The sequence below is a fragment of the Podarcis filfolensis genome (assembly GCF_964270895.1).
Source record: "Podarcis filfolensis genome assembly, chromosome: 16".
Taxonomy (NCBI): Eukaryota; Metazoa; Chordata; class Lepidosauria; order Squamata; family Lacertidae; genus Podarcis; species Podarcis filfolensis.
In genome coordinates, this window is record NC_139620.1 from 13,588,038 (window position 1) to 13,609,816 (window position 21,779).

Below are 21,779 nucleotides of genomic sequence, written 5' to 3' on the forward strand. Positions count from 1 at the left end.
TATACTAGACATTTGATTTATTTTTAACGATATTTTTGTTTTAGTTGGCCATTCTCAGAATTGATAGAAAACAATGTCACATTTCTTTGCAGAATGAAACCATTAACCACGTCTTCGAGGAGAGAGAGAAAAAGATAGTGGCTCTCTCAGAGGCTTAATAAGGGCAGCAGGCCAGGTGGAAGGGGTTTGTTGCAGCTTCTTATCAGTCCTTGCTTGCAGTCTTTCACAGTAAAGCTCCAGCCAGCCAATTAGGGATGCTGGGAAAGAGAAAATCGAAGAGGTGGCACTGGACAGCAGGCAGCAAGTCTTTTGCACAGCGCCTTCTGAACAGGAGCAGTCTATCTGAGCAGTGAGATCTTGGAACCATTCAAAGAGGTCAGAAACTGTTCTAAATTTGTTCCAGTGCCGTTGGATAGCTGCAGTTTAAGGAACCTTCCCCTGATGTGGAAGCAACAGTTCTTGTTGGTTTTGCAGTGGTATAAGCCCCAGAACTCAGAATAGAGATATACTCACTTTGCATTGAAACCAGGCTGGAGCAGTCTGTAGTGCAGGGTTGCAGAACCCTTTTAGGACCTGAGGGACACATACCCTTCTTGGCAACCTTCTGGGGGCTGGCTGGGGGCCAATGGTGGGGTCAGATGCAGAAGTAGGAGGAGCAATAGGTGTGAATTTTATCTTTGTGCAGTAGGCTACTTTCACTCACATACCTGTCTCTATCCTCCATCCAGACATCTAAGAGGCATAATTATTGCATGGCATAATTATTGCATTTTATGTAAGCCAAGTAGAAGTACTGACGATTAAGTAGTATACAAATTGTGTAAAATAAATAAAAATAAAATGATTGGAGTTCAAGGACACATTCCAATCAGGCAAAAATACTTGGTGTGCAAAGCAGGGGCATTGAGTGTGAGATAGCATAAAGCAGTATATCCGTCCTGAGATTTTAAATTTAAAAAAGAAGACTACAAGGGAATAATCATTTTGACCACCTGCTCTGCATAACAGCTGTGTTATGGCTTCCCTGTTAGTGGAAGACTTGCACAATGAGGAGAAGACTGAGCTGAAAGCTGAGCTTTATTTCCAAAAGGCTAGATTTTAAATATTTGAAATTATTATTATTATTATTATTATTATTATTATTATTATTATTATTACTATTACCACTGTTGTTGTTGTTGTTGGCAATGCTGGGATCCATTTATTTATTTTATCTTAACAGGTTCATTCTGAATGGACTCATTCTGCTGAATACATAGACTTAATGATTTAATAGTTTATCTTCTTATTTGTTTTTCATCCTAAGACTGTGAGCATGCTGTACCGTAAAAGCACATTTCTGCCCACAAATAATTCTGGGTACTGTAGTTTGTGAGGGGTAAACTACAGTGCCCAGAATTCTTTGAGGGAAATAATGTGCTTCGAATGTGTTTTAAAGGGGTAGGGGGTACATAGCCTAAATCCAGCAGCTTTAGATATCATTTACAAAGGAGGGGGGAAAGGCAGGATATAAGTCTCTTGAATAACATTTATTCAGGTTTCAAGCCCAAACTCAAACTTCAGTGGAGGCTATTCATACATTCAGCTGCCAGTTGAGTAATCAAAGCTACAGAGCAACAAACTATCTTGGAAGATGGAGAACTCTCCTTCATAGGAGAGCTCTATAAGTAAGGTAAGATGTATGTGGGAACCAACCTAAATAAAGAATTGTGGTGGTACTGAAAAAATGGCACCCACATAATGACCACCATTTCTACTGTTAGAGGCAAGAAGTGTGACCTGCAACAAAACATTGCAGTGGGGTGTGCCAGTCATTCCCTTTCCCAAGATACTCCATTGCATATCCTCTCTTCTTGCTGGTTTTACATTTTCCTCTCTCTTAGAAGTCAGTTACAGTAGTTGAGCATGCTCACCTGTTTAGGTGCGCCTTCCCTTTTGGATGAGAAAAAAACCTAAAGTCCACAGGCTATAGGACATGTCACAAGACAATGCTCTGTTCTGGGCTGTGGCCACCTTCCCTCCAACTTCTGTGGGTGGCGGCGCTCCGAAGAAGGGGGCCTGGTTTATCTCAGTACCCACAGGGTCTGTAGGGAAGGAGGCCGTCTGTCTGATATTTGGACCCGAAGTCGTTTAGGCCTTCAAACACTAGCACAAGCACCTTACGTAAGTTAAACCTGCCAGCAAACTGGCAACCCATCTGAACAGTGATGTGACAGGTAACAGCTGCAACATGCGACGTTCCCCCCTGAGTTGGAAGATGCAGCACCTGTTGGATTTCTGCCTGTCCCGTGCTGATGTTGAAAGCTACCACAGCCCAGCGGGGGGGGGGGGGGGGGAGTCAGTCTGTGCAAAATTCTACATCAGTTGAGAGGAGCCGTGTATTTTCAGCACCGGTGGGCACAAATTTTCCCCTCACAGGGAACATACACAGGCCTTGTTGACAGGAACGCTGTGACCCCTAAACTCTTTCTAGAGGGGGGGCCTTGAACCCCCCTCTCCAGGTTTGCTTCCCCCACCCCATCAGATATACATACTTCTTTCTATAAAAAGCTGCTTCTCCCTCCCTCCCTCCCTCTCTTGTGAAGCTCCTTGTCCTTTTTGGTGAAGCCGTGGGTGGGTCACCATGGCAACGGCTGAGATATTTTCGAAGACGGGGGATCAAGCTCCAATACGCTCCTCACACTCTTTCTGGCCCCCACCTTGCAAAAGGAGATGGGGGGGGGGAGAGAAGGCAATGAAGTGAGTAGGTGGGATGAAATATAAATAGATTTCAGAAACACAGCAAAGTACAAGGGGGCATGGCATGGGGTCTACACAAAAATGGGGACATTTTTGGGCCTTTTCCTGTGGACCATAGGGTTGGTGGGTTATTCCTGTATTTCATCTGACTCAGCCCGTAAATGCATTTTGATGGTAGGCCGGATTGTGATGATCAGATCTGCATCTGGGGAAACCCAGCCAGATTATTATTATTATTATCTTTCATGCTCGGCATTGGATCATGGGAAAGAACAGGTTTGAACTAAGCATGTGCAGAGTGCCATGCCACCCCCCCCACCCCCGCCGGTCTCTTCTGAGCAACACTGCCTGGTTTCTAGATAGCTGGTATTAGGGAAACTACAACAACACCTTGCAGGGATTTGAGCCCAAATCATATTGGAAATTAGGCAGTTATGGGGCAGGAGCTAATAGGAGAACTGTCCTGATTTCCGGAAGAGGGTTGGACTGGATAGCCTTACAGTTTCTCCCAATATCAGACACAGATTTCATATGTGGGTCACCAGGCCAGCAGTAGTGAGGGGCAAAGACAGTTCGGCAAAAGGACCCCCATGACGATAGCCATTTTCACATCCGGACATACGAGTGACCCAAATATAGGCCCAGATAATTGGTTTCTCTCTCCTCCTCTGCTTTTCTCTCCAAATGCCTCTGTTGTATGCAATCTTCCTGTTGAAAACATGATTGAAAAACACATATTTTTTTCTAGATGGCTTCCATCCCTCCACTTTACATTATTATTTTTTTTGTCCTGGTTAGGTGGAAGAATATAAATAGCTTGTTCTCCTGAGTTATTAAAAGCAACAGATTAAAGGCCGTACCAGTGAGGGGGCTATTTTATGTAACAAGGTGTCAACCCCTGGAATGTTCTTCTTCCTCCTCTATTCCTCTTTGCCCATCACCGAATTTATTATTTCCTTTTCTCCCTGCCCCGCAGCCCGTTTCCTAGACTAAATTAATACACATTGCAGCAGCCAATTCCCTCAGTGCTGGCACAGCGGCGACGATGCTTTGCCAGAATGGATCAGAAGGGCTTTTGCCTCTTCGGTAATAATAATGAAATTAAAATAGGCAGTGAGGAGCACTGTAAAACACATTGCTCCAACAACAGCGAACAATTCAGCAACTGGGATACAGGATATAGGATGGAAGCCTTGCCTCTTGCGCCCGCCCCCCCTTCCCCTGTGCTACTCCCCAAACAAAGAGGAAATATATCTCAACAAACAAATAAACTGAGAGAACACTTTGCTCAGGTGTCTCTCAAACCTTGAAGCAGCTGTGTAAAATTCAAGATGTGGCAGGATCTGTGCCCCCTTTGCTTCCAATCACTGGACAGCAAGGAGGCTGATAACTTGGACACAGAGATATTTTCAGTGTCGGGTTCCCATTGCTAAGGGCTTGTCGAGGGTAAAAGATCAGCGTGACGTGCTCAATCTTGAGTGGGGCCTCCTCCCTGGCAGCAGGGAAAGGGGGACCCAGGTCTTTGCATCTGGTCCTGGGGGCTTTTGCTAGGCCACACCGCTCACTGGCCCTATGTTGCACCCCAAATGTTTGTGCCTGGCTGGCCAGGATGTTCTGAGAATGCCTCTTGCTTGTGGGGATGGAGGACAGGGAGGGGCGTGTGAGTGGTGTAGAGAAGCCTACTTTTATAAAGGTAATATTAGCATTCCTGGCTCTGCCCGCCACTGGCATGTAGGCTTCATATAGTAGCCCAGTCTGGAAAAAGTTCTCTCCTACTGTGCAAAAATCTTCTCCAGTGTTCGACACAGCAGAATGACCACAGTGTAAACATGGTGCGTGGTGCCAGTTCCATCTTGTTCAGGGCCCTGGCATGAGATGCTTGCCTCTTCTACTGCCTCTCTGCTGTTGCTGCCCGTTCACTGTCCCATTTCTCTGGGGCCCAATCCACCCCACTTCCCAGGGAGAGAGGGGGTGGGATGGACAGGGGATGCAGGGGTTACTCCTCCTCAGTTCCCTCACTGTTTGCTAACTTGAGAGGGCCAAGTTCCAGGGCAAAGGGCCCACTATTGGGATATGGACACTAGCAGACGCCCGGTGTTGTCAACCCTTGGTGCCAGCCTTGCTGATGCTGCCCTCGCTCTCTCGAGACAGGCTGCCAGAAAAAAGCTCAGTAACTTTGTCCGGATTTTCACTTTGGGGAATACGGCAACCCTAGCTTATTCATCCTGGTTTCTTTTTCACAGAGGTTAGACGATGCCTGCTCTTTAGTGAGCATTCCTCCTGATTTGCTGACGGGGCAGTTATGCAACAATGAGCAACCCTCCTGCATTAGCTGGCATGGTGGTTACACATCTTCCTCTTAACTTTTTATCCATCTACATTTTGCAGTGCATTTCCCTGTCACTTTCCTAACTGCAAAAAGTCTGAGTTGTTGTTGTTGTTTAAAGTAAATTTATTAGGGAGAGAAACAGAGTGCATTAAAGGTAAAGGGACCCCTGACCGTTAGGTCCAGTCCCGGACGACTCTGGGGTTGTGGCGCTCATCTCGCTTTACTGGCTGAGGGAGCCGGCGTACAGCTTCCGAGTCATGTGGCCAGCATGACTGAGCCGCTTCTGGCGAACCAGAGCAGTGCACGGAAACACTGTTTACCTTCCCACCGGAGCGGTACCTATTTATCTACTTGCACTTTGATGTGCTTTCGAACTGCTAGGTTGGCAGGAGCAGGGACCGAGCAATGGGAGCTCACCCCGTCGCGGGGATTCGAACTGCTGACCTTCTGATCGGCAAGCCCTAGGATCTGTGTTTTAGAGAAACAGAGTGCATTAATCCACTTTAAATTTATGGTGTGCACTTGATTCCTGCAAAATGTTGACAGTCTGGAGGCAACCCCCCCCAGAAGGTTATTGTCCTATTCAAGTTAACATGCCTGCAGGATTTACACACCCACACCCCTTGAATTCTGTACATATTCAAGCCAGCAAAACCATTCAAGGAGGGTGCAAAGTAAGGGGTGTTGAGGGGTGCAGCCTGGGGAGGGAACATGTGGCTGAGCAGATGTAGCCTGTGCAAAGTTTTGAGAGAGAGGTCTAGAGGGCTGCATTTGGCCCTCAGACCTGAGGGGGGGGCCACCAAATTTTAACACCAAATTCACAATCATGGTATGTATTCAATCAATCTCTTTCCTTTATCAAAATTCCCTGGGACTGTTATTTTTTCTTTCGATGTGGTGCTTCTCGCCACACATGCAGGAAGTGATTCCACCCTGCTCCCACCCCACAGTGATGGGTGGATGTAGATCTGTTGCTGCAAAGGCCCTTGTTGCACTCAAACACCTTCACACTGTGCCTATCCTTTTGGGGGCTCAAGGTTTGCACGGACCTAGAGGCAGCCCCCTAGCGGCTGCGTGTCAAAATGGGTGTGGCCAAAGAAAAAAAATGAAAAAGTATCTCTTTTCTGTACTATACTCAGTTGTATTATTAACCCTTTTAATGATTCATCAAGAAACTGCATTATTAGTTCCTCACTTTGTAACTGGTGTAATTCACTAAGCAGCAATAAGAACACATTTGCAAAACCCTTTCCTGCATAACTAAGTTCAATTCCCTTCCATGCTTATAAATCAATTTCTATCCCCCATTTCCCCTCATAATTAATTTCATTGCCTTCCCACTTTTTCCTCTTACCATCCCCTTTCTGTTAATTAATATCGCCTTCCATTACCACACATAAGGAAGGCACACAACACACACACACTCAGCAGAGAGATTTCTTTTCTTATTCCCCATTGCGCTACGGTAGGAGGCAATTCATTTGCTGTTACTATTAAAGAAGCCCGGGTGCTCTCCAGTAATTTGTCAGCGAAATATTCAGCTGCTGCTTTGGGCGCAAGGATGCACGGTTCGAACTCTTGGCCTGGGAATCTCTCCTCCTCCTCCTCCTCCTCCTGCCTCCTTTCCCAATGTTTGCTTTTGAATTTATTTTAAGTTTTGAACACTCTCCTTGGCTATGCAAGGAGGGGAGCGCCACCACATATTTTTTTTAACCCCGTTAAGTAATAGCTAAGGAGAATGCATGGCTATGTCTCTAGCCTTGAATTTACATAGAATCATAGAGTTGTACAGTTGTACAGACCCCCCTAGTCCAACCCCCTGCAATGCAGAAATCGCAGCGAAACAATCCCTGACAGGTGGTCATTCATCCTCATCTTAAAAACCTCCACTGGAGGATCTGGCAGAGGATTAGATAATATGACCCTATGGGCCTCCTCTGTCACCGCCTGTGCAATGACTAGCACCAGAATGTGGCGTACCAACAATGGCTCAGTCGCCACCACTGGAGAAAGGAAAGGCCTCTTCTCCTAGCAGACTCGCTCTGCCCCTCTCCCCGGGAGAGGAGAACCCCCATGGATTACCTCTCAGACCATTCCAGTGGGAGCAGGGCACGAACATTGGCAGGGAAATTATGAGTGGAAACTGCAGTCTTTAGTTCATTGCTGAAGCACCTGCTTTCAGTGCAGACAGTCCTCATCTCCTATTTTTAAAAATGGTCAGGGAATGGTTGGTAGGGAAGACTTTCTCTTCCCAAGAACCTGGAGAGCAGCTGCCAGTCAGAGTAGAAAATAACAAACTGGATCAGACCTTCATCCAGGACGTTGAGGACTAGAAACTTACTTCTTCTTTTTTTGCTTAGGGCAAAGACCATAGCACAGCATACACACAGAGGGGCCCAGGATTGATCCCTGGCATTTCCAGGTAGTGTTGGGAGTGCCTGCTGCCCGAAATCCCCCAGGTCCACTGCCAGCCAGTGTTGGCAATACTAAGCTAGATGGACCAATAGCAAGACTTGGCATAAGGCAGCACTTTGGGGTTGCATTACAATCCTATGCACGTGGGGGGGGCAGTGTCCAGTGCTGGTACAGCATCCCTGGCACTCCTGCAGCCAACAGCCTGCACAACTGGGACAACTGCACAACCGACAATGGGAAACACTGGCTTGCGAGTGCTCCAGTTGGAGAACAGCCTTTACCAAAGGTGTCATGGGCTTTGAAGACGCTGGAAATCAGGACAAAGGGAGAAACGTGCTAAGAAGAAGGCACACTTGGCAAACCCTCACCATGATCAACTCCTGCCCGGAAACCAATGTCCCCACTGTGGAAGGATGTGTGGATCCAGAATTGGCCTCCACAGTCACTTACGGACTCACTGTTAAAACCGTGTTCATGGAAGACAATCTTACTCGGCTGTGAGTGATCGCCAAGGAAAGAAGAAAGTAAAGACATCTATCCAGCCTGTCAAAGCTTGATTTGGCCTTAGTTGGTTAGAGCATGGTGCAGATAACGCCAAGGTTGCAGGTGCAATCTCCTATGGGGCAACTTAACATTCCCGCATCGCAAAGGGGTTGGACTAGATGACCCTCAGTGTCCCTTCTGACTCTATGATTCTGTGATGTGCAGGCTGCCTTTTACATACATGCTCAGCACCTCTCCCCCCCCCCGCCTCCTGCTTTATAGGTGGCAGGGTATCTGAATGCATCTGTGCCATTTCTGTTACAAACAGCTCTCTGAGCCAAAAGATATTTATATCATCCCTTATTGGGGTAAAAGTACAGCTTGGATGCCTCCGCCCCCGCTTTTGCTCTCTCTCTCTCCTTCCTCCCTCTCCCCCCACTGCAGTCTTCGCAATGATGAGCGACGCTGTTGGCCGCCCCCACACGCTGCAGCAGAGGGACTGTGCATTACAGGCTCTGAATTGCAAAGCAAAGGAGCGCCAGCGTGTGTGCGCACTCCAGGCTGGCTATATTTAGCCGCTGGGTTGCTGTTTTTAGCTTCTTGATTCAGAACTCAAATTAGCAGCAAAGAGGTGAAGGGTGGGAGGGGCGAGGCCCAGGAAGGTTCTTAAGAGACCTGAGCAGGGGTGCTCGGGAGGTATGTGGGGTGGGGGGAAAGAATGAGGAGGGGAGGCTTTGGCAAGCAATGGGGTGGTGAGTGGCTCTGCAGTCATCGGCAAGACCGCCCCCCCCACCTCAAATCCTCACCATAACCCCTCTCCCCTTTCCCTCTCCAACCCCACAGAGTGGATGCTAGCAGGGCAGTGAGTCACTGTCACAATGCTATGTGATTCACTTAGATTTAGGCTAAGCTGTTAGCAAATCGGACTGCTTGTCTGCCACCCTTTTAGGCAGACTCTCCTCCGCCTTGCTGGGACTTCCCCCTTTTCTTTCCCCCTCCCACGCCGCGCGCACACCCCCACCCGGAACTGGGGTTAGGGACAAAGCAAAACAGCCCTGCCACCGGGCATAATTTCACCCAGCATTTGTGCTCAAGGCGAGTCCTGGTTATATATGAGCACCCCCCCAAAAAAAGTGTTTGGGGCTTTGTAGCATAAAAACATAGGAAGTGGCCTAATATAAAGTCGGAGCTAGTGGTGGGTGGAGCCCATTAGGACTGGTTGGGAGGAAGGGAGCCCGTCAGTAGGTGGCGCTAGAGCCAATGAGAGGCAAAGGCTTTGTCCCTATCCTCCTCCTTACTGATTTCCGAATAGGGGAAATTGAGATCCAAGAGGAGGAAGCTGGCAGGCAGGCAGGGCCATTCCGTGGGCTGGTTGCAAGTAAGAAGGGAATCCAGGGTGGGAGTGGGCAGCTGTCTGGGTTGCTGGAGCATTTGCCCCCAGGCAGCAGACCCTTGGGTCTATCTCACTCAGTATTCTCTACTTGTAGAATCATAGAACTGTAGGACCGGAAGGGCCATCTAATCCAACCTTCTGCAGTGCAGGAATCTCAGCCAAAGCATCCATGACAAATGGCCATCCAACGTCTGCTTAAAAACCACCAATGAAGGAGAGTCCGCCGGCTTCTGAGGGAGTCCGTTCCCACTGTCAAACATCTCTTACCGTCACAATGTTATTCCTAAGGTTCCAGGCATGGCCAAACTTGGCCCTCCAGATGTTTTGGGACTACAACTCCCATCATCCCTAGCTAACAGGACCAGTGGTCAGGGATGATGGGAACTGTAATCCCAAAACACCTGGAAGGCCAAGTTTGGCCATGCCTTTAGGCAGAATTTCTTTTCTTGCGATTTGGATCCGTTGCTTCATGTCCTTCTCTCTGGAGCAGCGGAAAAGAAGATGGGCAGCCTCTCCCAAGACTTTCAGGCCAAGTCTTTGTTTCCCAGTCCTCCCTGGAGATAGGAGGGGTTGAACCCGGGACCTTTTGCACGCAGCGAGGGAGCTCTTCCTTGCCTGACCCAGTTCGTATGTGCAGCCCAGGGCAGGGCTTCTGGGTCAAAGGCTTGGAGAGGCTTGAGCCATAGCACCCAAGTCCCTGGCATCTCCCTGCAAGTCTTTGAAAGACTCCTGCTTGACAGCCGCTGCCAGTCAGTGCAGTCAATACTGGACACTCACTGGAGAAAGTCAGGGGGAAAAGATGAAAGAAGTGGCAGGGTGACATAAATGGCGTCCTGTGGAAAGTGAGTGAACAAGTAATACCCATTCTGCCTTAAATGTATAGAGTGAATTCCTCCTAAGTGTGATGTACCATGCAGCAAAGACCCCCAACTTCTCTGATGGGGTTTGAATTGGTGGTAACTAGCCAGGAAAGAGATTTTGGAGTCATTGTGGACTAGACATACTGAACATTGACCCAGCGTGCACGGATTTGATAGGAATAGGATAAAATATACACCTGCCAGTATTGCAATGGCATTATAGAAATATATGGTATGATTCTATTTAGGACAGATTGGAGGGGAATAAAAATAAAAAGTATTTGTGGGGATCATTCTTGGAAGTCTCAAGGTGCAAGTTAAATCTCAGGGCCATCAGCTGCTGTGGTACACCTGCTAAGTCACTGGTTCCGTCTGAGCACATAAGTGTGTTAGCCAAGATCACCTGATAGGTGACAATTGCACCTACCGGTATAACTTGCACCTACAGCCCAGTTACATTTTTTTAAAATGCAGGTAATTATTGCAAATATAACTTGCACATGCAGCTTAAGCAGATATATAGGTACAGAAATGACTTTTGCACCATGTGAAAAATCACTTAAAATGTGGAAATGATCAGATAGGGAAACATTGGGGGAAATGAATAAAGAGCTGTCTGAATGCAGCCAGAATGTGCACCATACATCTGTTCAAAGCACATCCCTCACCTCCCTGAATCCTGAGGACTGTCGTTTATCCCCCACAGAGCTACAATTCCCAGCACTCTTAACAAAGTACAGTTCTCATAATTATTTTGTGGGGAATGTGCTTTAAATGTGTGCAGGCGCAGCCTTAGATTCCTCATGGGTTAAGCACCCAGGAGGCTCAGTTGCTCCTACAGGAGTAGATGCCTTTCTATAGCAGACAGCCGCTGCTTCCTCTCATCTAGGGCTCTGGCACCCTTGCCTGCATCCACAGACTCTCTCTGCTCTCCCAAGTCCTTCCCACTCAAGCTCAGGGCTGCGTCAGGAGGGGATCCCAGCCGTAGAGCTGTGGAAAGGACCCATCTTGAGGAAACAGGATGCTAGCAGGAAAATCCCACAGTGAAAAGCCGGGGACTCCCAGGGCCTATTTATAACACTGTGTATCTAAAAGAAGGGTGAAAGAACACAGTGGATTCCTATCCTATATCCTTCCCTCCTTTCCATTTTTAAAAAGCTTTCCCCTTTCCTTGTTTTTCCCCTCCTCTTTCTCTCCTTTCTCTCTTTCTTTTTCATTCTTTGAATCCAGGGCTGCAGCGATGGAAGAAACAAGACCCTTTTGGTTTGTTAATGCTGTGAATCCCTCCATCGTAGGCTCAGGTTGTATATATGTGTAAATAAAACCATATATCATAAAGACACCACAGTCTCCACTATCCCTCATTCCAAAGTAAACACGAACCCTGGGTAAGCATCTGCAACCCCTGGAATTTCGCACCGCTTGGGGATTGGGGTGGCGTGTAACAATACTAATGGCAAACTCCTTCTCCAGGTGTGGGTCTCAAGCAGGCTTGGGAGAACACCAAAGTTTGCAGAAGGACAACCCCCTCTCCTTGAGATGGGGAAGCCCCTTCTAAGGGGATGACTCAAAAGCCCAGTGAGAGGGCTGAGTCCTCTTACTGGGCACAGAATGGTGGTTGAGGGAGCGGGTAGAGGATGGGGAATTGGGGGAAGGGATGGGATGGAGTAACCTGGAGGAGGCATGGCTGGCTGAAACCCCAAACAATAGCACTTCACGTGGCCATATTTTGTTGCTGGTCCCCATTGTTGTACCTGCTTAGACATTTGTCCACCTGACATTGCCCTATTGGTTTGGAAGCAAAATGAGGCCAACCCCAAAACAAGGCAGCTGTTTACTTTCTGGGTATATACATTAGCAAATTAAAGGAAGAATGAAGAGCCCCCCACCACCGACAGCCTAGTAAAGCCTAAGTGTGCTTCCTATTCATGATCCTCACAGGATATACTTTATTGGGCTTCTGCCCTAAAGCCACTGGTTATCATCCCACTTGTTGATACTTAGCCCTTAAGGCTCTTGGAGAGATCCAGGCTGCCATGGAGATGAAGTCACCTCATACAGCAGGGGAGGGGAACCTTAGGCCCAGAGGTGGGGGTGCTGAATGTGACCCTCCAGTCCTCTCTATCTGGCCATCAGGGTTTTCCCTGGGTCACAGTCCTTCCCCAGGTCACATGTCTCACTGATCAAGCTCCACAGACCCTTTGTGAGTTTTGACCTGGCTATAATGTGTTCTTAAATTTGCACTGATTCCTCTTGCCTGCCTGGATGGATGGATGGAGGGTCAAATGGAGCATGTGTGTGTGTGTGTGTGTTTGTGTGTGTGTAGAGAGAAGGTAGTCTACTGTGCCCTGGTAGAGTTCATGTTTGCTGCTCTGCCATATTTTGCCTCTGGTTCTTCCCATTGGCATATGGCCACGCAAAAGGAACTCGGCTGGAAAAGGTTCCCCAGGCCTGCCATACAGATTTCAAGGGATCCAGCATTTTTCCACCCAGGGCTGCTAACCCAAGCCAACAGCTCCGGTTTTGCAGCCAAAAAATGTCAAGCGAGCTGAGTTTCCTAAGTTATCCGCAAGTCACCAAGGCTCTCTAAGGAACCCTGCCCTCCAGACAGCTCTGCACTTGAGAAGTAATGCCCCTTGTCACTCCTGGGAAATGATCTACTGGTAAGTGATCACTACTGTGATCACTTATCCTGGGAAGGGAAGGAGCCAATGGGTCTTTGATCTTGCTGATACTTATGAAATTTCTTTCAGGTTATTTCAGCCTCTGATTAAACATGCACCCTCCACCTCTACCCTTCCAGACTCACTATACATTGAACATGTAAAAATCCAACAGAGTTTGAAAGAACTTTTCAGGAGTTGTTGTCTCTGGTTAACTGGATTGCATAAACAGGCTGTCTGCATTGCAGAAAGCTATCATTGCATAACAGTGAAAATCCTGTTTCCTGGAGCCACCATGACTGAGCCTGTTTCAGTTGTGCTTTCCTCTGTCTTTTTTAAACAAAAAGCACTGAATCAAAGAAGATTTAAACAAAACACACAAACACAGGGACCCCTTCGAGACGCGGCCCCAATGGGTTTTCTTCCTGAAGCAGAGGATCCAGCGCCAAGGAAGGACAGCTTGCAAGCGCTATCCCTGAGCAGAACAGGTGAAAAAGCATCCAGGCTAGAAAGAGTTACTCTCCTCCCACCATATCAGCTTCTTTTCCTTATATGGAGTGAGAGATTATGCAAAAGCAAGGTACCTAATTTAGGTTACCTCTTGGGGTGGGGGAGGAAAAGAAAGAAAGAAAAAGAACCACCCCAAAATGGGAGACAGAGAGCTGTCACTTTTCAGTCCGTTGCTCAGGCAACCATGAAGCAAAAAAAGGCACCACTCTCTTTTCTTTCTCGAAGTCTATTTTTGGCCTTCATATAAGAAGGTGTTATTTAAGACCTGACTTATTTATTTGTTGAGGAAGTTTTTTATAACAAAAAAAGAAAAGGAAAAGAAACTCACCCACTAGTGATTGCTGTATGGGAGAGAAGCCAGAATTCCTGGAGAGAAATCCTATATAAAGGTGTGCTTAGCACAAATTTCTTTACTAAAAAGAAAATGGGAAAGAAAACCAAAACGAAACAGTGAGAATTATGTTAGGCAAAGAAAAAAAGTCAGGGGGAGCAAGAAAAGAAAAGAAAAACAAAACAGCTTGAAATGATTCCCCCACAGATCAATGTTTGTATTATTATTATTGTCATTATAATTAGTAAAAGACCACATAAGGTACATTTTCTTAAAGACACTAAAACGAAATGTACACTCAGAGAAATAAGCACACACACACACACACACACACACACACACACACAGATGAAAGACAATCAGGCTGAGAGCCCAACCCAAACACACCTTTTTGAACTTGCTTTTCATGCAATTCAGGTCTAAGCCCACGATTTTGACCTCACTTTTTCTCCCTGGTTTTCTGTTTTAGATCAGCAGTGAAGAGATTGGAAAGGTACATTGGGGGTGGGGGGTTGTGCATGTGTGAAAAGGGAAAGGTGGAAGAAAGGATGAACAAATCAATGAATGAGTGAGTGGGGAAAGAATACATGGTAAATGGTTTTGAGAAAGGAAACCCAGAAAGAAACACAAAGGGAAGGAAAAAAATAGAGAAGGGAAGTTTCGAAAGCCAGAATAAAATGAAAGTCTGTGAAAGAGTTGAGACAGCAAGTCCTTTTCGTGAGAAGGGAAGAAAGAAAAGCGAGACTCCAGCGCCAGAGTGAATATCTAAGTCTGAGCTGGAGGAAAGGGAGGAACAGAGGAGAGAAGGCGTTGGGCTCAGACGCTGCCGAGGTGTGATTCCAACAGAAACGTCTCTGCTTCATCTCCTAATTCGGTGCAGCGTTTCTTTGGCTGCCTCCTCCACTCCCCCCCTTCCTCACCGCGTCATTCAGGAGCCAGTGACGTAGGGTTCCCCCAAGCCCAAGAAAGGGAGGGGGGAGGACTCTGCAGCCGTGTCCCTCCATTGATCTGAACAAATCTTCCCGCCCCACTTTCCTTAGCATGCCAGTGCCCACACTCCCGACAGCCTATAAAAGATGGGAGGCAGGCAGTGGTTCTCAAACAGATCCACAGGCAGACACCGGAGAGACAGAGAGAGAGAGAGAGACCAGAGAAGAGGAGGAGAGGAGACGGAGGAGCGCTAGCCGCACGGATCTTCGGCAGCCGAGATGTATCGGTCCACGAAGGGAGCCTCCAAGGCGCGGCGGGACCAGATCAATGCGGAGATCAGGAACCTGAAAGACCTGTTGCCCATCGCGGAAGGGGATAAGCTGCGGCTATCGTACCTCCACATCATGTCCTTGGCGTGCATCTACACGCGGAAATCCATCTTCTTCTCCAAAGGTAACTAACTGCCTGACAGATTCAGAAAGATCCCGAGGTTTGGGGGGAATCCTGGAAGTGCAAGGATGCGGGGTGGGTGGGGGGACACCTGAAGTTGGGTCTTGTGTCCAGCGTCTTTCCTTCGTCCCCTTCGGGATGGTAGGACTCAACAGGTCTCTCTCCGTGGTGCTGAAGCACCAATGTCTCTTATGGGAAGAGCTACGGGGAGGCTGCTGTCCGTGGTCCTGAAACAGCCAGGGCGAGCTTTGCGGAGGCAGGGCAGCAACAGTTGCTGTCCCCGGTGCTGAAATCCTAGCCTCAGCCGCAGCTAAAAATCTGATGCAAAGAGCTAAAAGGGTTGTCGCTGTTGTTTAAATAAAAATTTTGTGTGTGCTTACCAAAATAACCGATTTTCCCTTCTCTTCTTCCTCAACAGGAACAACTCTAGAAGGCTTGGAGAGCTTGCTTTCTTCCCAGGACTTGGAAGATTTTATGCAGACGCTTCCAGGCTTCCTTCTGGCATTCACTGGAGAAGGCAAACTCATCTATGTGTCGGAGAATGTTGCTGAACATCTGGGGCACTCCATGGTATGTATCTGAACAGCTTGTGGGTGGAAAGGGAAATGCCTTTGCTGTAAAATGGGGAGATCGAATAATCCTTGGAACAGGTACTTAGTTAAGCAACAACCTTTTAGTTACATAAATATTCCTTTTAATTCCTTCAGGTCTTGGTAGCTCTAAAATTATTCTTATGCCTCTTATAGTATAAACAGATAATTTCTAGCCTTCATAATTATTCCCTGATGTGATGGTATCACTTATTTATCTGACCATGAATATCTGTTGGACACTGGGAACTTTGTGGTGCTAGCAGCATTTTATAGTGCTTAATATGAAACCTGATATCTAAACCTCATCTGATTCTCTATCCTGCAGGTGGATTTGGTTGCCCAAGGAGACAGCATCTATGACATCATTGATCCAGCAGATCACTTTGTGATGAGGAACCAGCTGGCATTGACCTCTCCAATAGATACAAGTAGGTATCCCTTTGTGAACTGTGCTCAGTGACATGTGAGGAGGAGGAGGAAATGTAGCTGTGCAATGACTCTAAAGTAGAGAGACGGCAGATTAAAAGTTGGCCTGCAAGTCCTAGAATAGATGATGCCCAGCAGGACTTAATTCAAGCAAGAAACCTTCTTTTCATAATATTCACTTAGCCCTAGAGCATGTGAAAGAATAGCAGGAGTGAGAGTGCCTTTGAGCATATAGTAGCTGAGCAAGCACCTGCACTTTGGGTCTTAGAGGAGGGATAGGGAACCTGTAAGCCCCATCCCCAAATGCTGCTGGACTCAAACTCCCATAAGCCTCAAGAAGCATGCCCAATGGTGAGAATGATGAGAGTTGTAGTTCATCAAGAACTGGAGGGCTGCAAGTTCAAACCCCATTGCTTCCCCCCAAAAAGTTCAACATTGAAGCCTAGAAATGCAATGCCATGTAGAAATTACAATAACTTGCCTAAACCTCAGAGCCAATGAGAGTAGAACTGTCTCATGTTTTAGGCCTGAGAGTGGCTTAACAGTGTGACTATGTCAACTGGCGGATATTTCTGTGGCTCCTCTAACTCATCAATGCTCTTTTCTTTACTTTTTACAAAAACTCCAGGCCGACTTTTCCGCTGCCATTTCAACACATCCAAGACAATCCGGCGGCAAAGTTCCGGGAACAAGCTGGTCCTTATCCGAGGGAGGTTCCACCAGCCCCCACCTGGCTCTTACTGGTCCACTAATCCTGTATTCACTGCTTTCTGCACTCCTCTGGACCCCAAGCCCAGAATCAGCCAGAATTCTTTCTTCTTGACTTATTTTGAGAGTCGCCACACAAAAGACTTGGCCATTGTGGACATCTCTGAAAGGTGAGGACGTGTTCTGGGAATAGGGAATCTTGGGACCTTGGAGGGGATTGGAAAAGTTTGAGGAAGGGCCTTGAATTGACTAGTGAGAGCCACAATGTTGACAATGGGAGCTGCCTGTCTAGCAAGGGGTGGTGGTGAACTGTTTTAGTTGAGCAATATAAACCATTACAATCCAAAGTGCTCATCTCTCTCTTCCCAACTTTGCTGTTTTCTAGTGTGATCTTCCATTTGGGCTTTGAGAAAACTGAGCTGTTTTGCAAGTCATGGTATAGCCTGATTCATCCAGAAGATCTCAGCCATGTGTCAACCCAGCATTACAGGCTGCGTAAGTATCTTGTCCCTTCTATTTTCCAAGTTTCCCACCACATTTGCTGATTTGCAGAGCTGTTTCCTTGGATGGGACCATTGATCTAATCTTTTCTGATGTGCTCTTTTCCCCAGTGGGTGACACAAGTGAAACTCAAGCTGAAATGGTCTTTCGGCTCCAAACCAAAGATGGCAAGGATTGGATATGGACCTATTCACTGCTCCACATGGAGAATGCTGATGTTCCTATCACTTCCCACAACTATATAATCAGGTAAATACCAAGAGACTTGTCTCCGGCTGTAGGTGGGTGGCTCTGAGACCTACCTTGCTTCTTAATCAGTTTAGTAGTGGGTAGAAATGTTGAGACTCCCCTTCCATCACTTCTTGTCTTCTGTAGGCCACAAGCAGGAGTGTTCATGTGCCATCTAAGGGGCAACTTCTGGTCCTCGAGGAAGCACAGGCGGGGAGGGGGATGTGCCTAGGATTGTTAAAAGACTTTACTAAGCCCAGCAAGTTGGGAATAAGAGAGGCCACAACAGTGCAAGGTGTATTCAGCACTGCCACTGCTTCTCTGATGGACGGTGCTTCATGGTTGATCTGTTTGTGTCCCTTAATGGCACCCAATGAATTTGCCTTTATATATATTTTTAAAGGCCATCTATTTAAATGACTGGCCCTACATTACTCACCACCATTAATTTTAATAGGTAGGCTCTGAGTATGGTGAACATTGGGTACAAGCCATGGAAGTTGCTTCTGGGTGAATAGTAACAAAAATAAGCCGCAGGAGTAGAATAAATAAAATGTGCTCAGGATCAAGCAGTGATACAGGATCAGAAGGAATTGGTGGCTGGGAATAAGGCCTTTGTTTTTAAAAGGTTATTGTCATTTGTACATTAGGAATTCACTGGGTTTCAGAAGCAAAAAAGCAAGAAAAGAGAGACAGGGATGAATGTGTCAAGTGCAGTTATTTGCAGTTATCTCTGCTTTGTTGAAGCTGGGGTCCCCCTGGGTGCTCATCTCACTTCCCCTTCCTTTGCTTTTCACAGTGATTCTGAAGCCTGGTCTCTCAAGCAGCAGCTCTCAGCAGAAGAAACCCAGGTGGCCTATGTCCTCGGAAGTGCACCAGCTTTCCTGGAAGGCCTCCTCTCTCCGGGGCAACTTTCCAGCCCTGACCAAGTCTTCACACCTGTAGCTGGCACCCCGACCAGCACCATTGTTTCGCCGTCATTTGACTTCGGCACCACTGGTGGAGCAGAATGCCCCTCTGCGTTCACAGAGACCAGCGCATCCAGTCTGCCCCAGGAGGTGGCGGAGCCTAGAAATATCTCCTCCGTGGAGGAGCCCACCCCAGGCTCCAGCCTCAGCCTACTCGACAAAGGCCCAGCATTCAGCTACGTGGTCTTCCCGACAGACTACGAACAGACCTTAAGACGAGACAACCTTAGCGGCTCCTCCTCCAAAGACTTTGTCTGCACCCCTCCATATACCCCACACCAGGGCTGTGCCTTTCTCTTTGGAGCCCAGGAGACTTACGCTTCAAGCGCCATCCCTACTGCCTTGCCTCCTGTGACCACTACCCCACCCGCTGCCACCGCCGCCGCCCCTGCCACCACTGTTCCTACCACCACCACCTCTGAGCTGTTCTACACCCAGGACCAATGCAGTGCTCTCTATGAGAAGCTACCACCTACCCCGGACAGCCCTGGTAATGGGGACTGTACCGTCATGACCTTGCCTGAGATCAGAGGTCCCCTCTATATCGATGTGCCCATGGTGCCCGAGGGGATCCTGACTCCAGAGGCCTCGCCCATCAAACAGACATTCTTCAGATATTCTGAAAAAGAGAAGGGCGAGATCGAACTCCTGGCAAAGCAGATCAGCAGCCTGGCTGAGGCTTTCAGCTCTGTTGCTCCCAGAGAGCTCGTCAAGAGCAGCCATGTCACCCTCGGCGATTCTGCACTGGGCGCCGGCCCCGAACTGTGCCTGGACTTCCAGCCTTCCAAGAACTGGAGGAGCATTGACTTCTCCTTGTTGGCCTGCCCAGAGGAAGACCTCTTAGAAGAGGATGCTCTCGAGACCCTTCTCCAAGACCTGTCCACCTCTCTGTTTGAGAAAGGTGGGGCGGGTGTGAGGTGCCCTCACCACCAGTTCTGCGGTGGGAATGTCAGTAGTCCAATCGGCTTGGACACCGAAGATAGTAACCAAGGGGCCTTGGCTGCCTCTCCCAGCATGGACCTGCCTCCAGAAGAGCGATGCTTTTTGGAAGAACTGGCCTCCTATGAAACAGCCTTTGAGACACGTGCCTCAAACTCTCCCTGTGATGGGTTAGATGAGTTGTATCAACTCCAGAGCCACATGCAAGAAGGCTTCCATGAAGGTAAGACTGGGGATCAGGCTTGGTAGGGGGCAACTGTGTAGCTTAGGGAAAGGCTGCAGTTCACTGGCAGAGCACCTTCTTTGCATGCAAAAGGGGTCTCTTCTGGTAGAGTTTGGAAAGACTCCTGTCTGAAACCCTGGAGACCTGCTGCTATTCAGTTTCCAGGGTTTCTCAAACTTGGGTCTCCAGCTGTTTCTGGACTACAAGCCCCACCATCCCTAGCTAGCAGCATCAGTTGTCAGGGATGATGGAGGCTGTAATCCAAAAATAGCTGGAGATCGAAGTTTGGGGAAACCTGGTTTAGATGATAGGCCAATGGTTTGACTATGTCAAAGGCCTCTTCCTGTAGTCCTAAGATTGTGGCAAAAGTCAAATAAAGTAAAGCCACAACTGAGCAATAATTGCCAGGTAGGGAGTCAGCACTGTCAATACTCTGGTTCTTCTGTGACCACGTTACACAATTTTATTTTGGTGCAAAATCCCATCCCCTGAGAATATTTTGAAAATGGGTTTCTAGCCCCTGGGCTTTTCAAATATGATTCTGAAAGTATGTCAGGATAGTCTCGAGGGAGGTCTTCCTGTCCACTAACCAACCACATCTTTCCTTTGTTCCCTTCTCCCACAGATGGAAGCGAAAGTGACCCTTCGTTTTGAAATAAGTCTGTGACTTACTTCTCCCAGTATGGCATATTGTCATATCCCAAGGACCTTCTTCTGACGAAACCCTGTAATGACGAAGCAAGAGGATGTATTAAACCCAGCATCCCAGGATGGGGTTTTTAGAAGAAAGACTTTGTTGTTTTTGTTGTTTTTTTGGAAAAAAAATTAACAAAAGCAAATATACATATATACATATATATATTGATTCTGAGACATCGAAGCTAAGATAAGCGATATCAGAGCTAAGGGAAGGACCATTGTAAGTGGACTTACATACGTTACCGTATTCACTCGTAGTGAGTAATCTTGTATGTAATTTACTAAGAAATCCAAGGCGGGGCCTAGCGCCAGGCTGCTCCCAATCGCCATTCAACGCAGAGTTGGAACGAAGCACTTGCGGAGCCAGTTTGCGCGTGATATGGGGATTCCTCCTCTTCTAATCTGCCCCCACCCCAGAGAACAGAACGTGTAGGTGGTACTTGAACCTACTATAGTAAGGGCCAATGGCTGGTGATGTGACATTTTACTTCCTTTTTTTGTTTCTTTGTTTGTTCTTCGCTCCTGTTGTCTTACAAATCGCATTTCTGTTCACAGAGGAGTCTTAAAATTCAAATTCAACTAGCCCAGTTCTAAAGGGGCTGTTGTTCTTGCTGCTGCTCTGACTGTTGAAATTATTAGGTTTCTAAGTTTCTCGCAACTGCCCAGGGAGAACTAGCCATTTCTAGTTCCACCTCTACCAGTTAAGCACCCATCTCATCCATTTCCCGGGTTGGGCAGAGTGTCAGACCTGACAGAGATTTCCTGTGTTGCTCCTATTGCAAAGATCGAGTAGCATTTGATGATAATAATAATAATAATAATAATAATAATAATAATAATAATGAAAACAACTCTGATGCCCTCCAGATGTTTTGGAACACAGCTCCCATCATCCCTGAGTATACCAGCTGGGGATGATGGGAGCCTTGCCAAGAAGGAAATATGGCTGTTCTCCTGAATTATTATCTGTCTACCACAATCTGTTATTTGCTCTCAGCTAGAGCAACGGGGCAAATTAAAAATTTGCAGCCTGGTAGTACAGGTGATCTTGTGGATGGCAGCAGATGTTTGTAGCTGAATTCATTTAAAATCATTTTATTGGAAATCTGGGTCTCACGGTCTCTGTCCTCTCTAAATGTTTCTTTCTGGCTTTCAGCAAAATCCTTTTTCTTTCATTCATTCTTTCTTTGGTTGTTGTTCCAGTTTAAAATCAACAACCCCCCATATAACATGATCCCATCTGTTCTCGTAGGACCAACGCATTTCCTGTCACAGCAGGATCTGCCATAATATACATGATCACAGTGTGAGCTATTTGGAATAATTATTTTTAGAATCCCAAACTTTCCTTTGACCACCCTCAAGTGAGGAGGGGCTGTAGCTCCGTGGTA

The 21,779-nt window shown here is 47.3% G+C and overlaps 1 protein-coding gene and 1 long non-coding RNA gene across 2 annotated transcripts; one reads left to right on the plus strand and one right to left on the minus strand.

The window, feature by feature from the left end:
• Nucleotides 1–13,796, minus strand: LOC310751605. The gene is made up of 2 exons (XR_014542631.1): nucleotides 13,721–13,796; nucleotides 1–257 (listed from the first exon to the last, which is right to left on the minus strand). It is a non-coding gene; the product is annotated as an uncharacterized lncRNA (long non-coding RNA).
• A 989-nt stretch (nucleotides 13,797–14,785) lies between these two features.
• Nucleotides 14,786–20,528, plus strand: NPAS4 (neuronal PAS domain protein 4). Its single transcript, XM_083590813.1, has 8 exons — nucleotides 14,786–15,106; nucleotides 15,522–15,673; nucleotides 16,022–16,124; nucleotides 16,751–17,000; nucleotides 17,216–17,325; nucleotides 17,442–17,580; nucleotides 18,359–19,689; nucleotides 20,315–20,528. Exons 1-8 carry the CDS (start codon nucleotides 14,932–14,934, stop codon nucleotides 20,341–20,343), a joined length of 2,289 nt encoding a protein of 762 aa, XP_083446939.1. The 5' UTR covers nucleotides 14,786–14,931; the 3' UTR covers nucleotides 20,344–20,528.
• Nucleotides 20,529–21,779: the final 1,251 nt, after the last annotated feature.

Coding starts and splice junctions, on each gene's coding strand:
- NPAS4 (XM_083590813.1), top strand. CDS start 14,932: ATGTATCGGTCCACGAAGGGAGCCTCCAAGGCGCGGCGGGACCAGATC. Junction 15,107..15,521: donor ATCCATCTTCTTCTCCAAAG/GTAACTAACTGC, acceptor CTTCCTCAACAG/GAACAACTCTAGAAGGCTTG. Junction 15,674..16,021: donor AACATCTGGGGCACTCCATG/GTATGTATCTGA, acceptor TCTATCCTGCAG/GTGGATTTGGTTGCCCAAGG.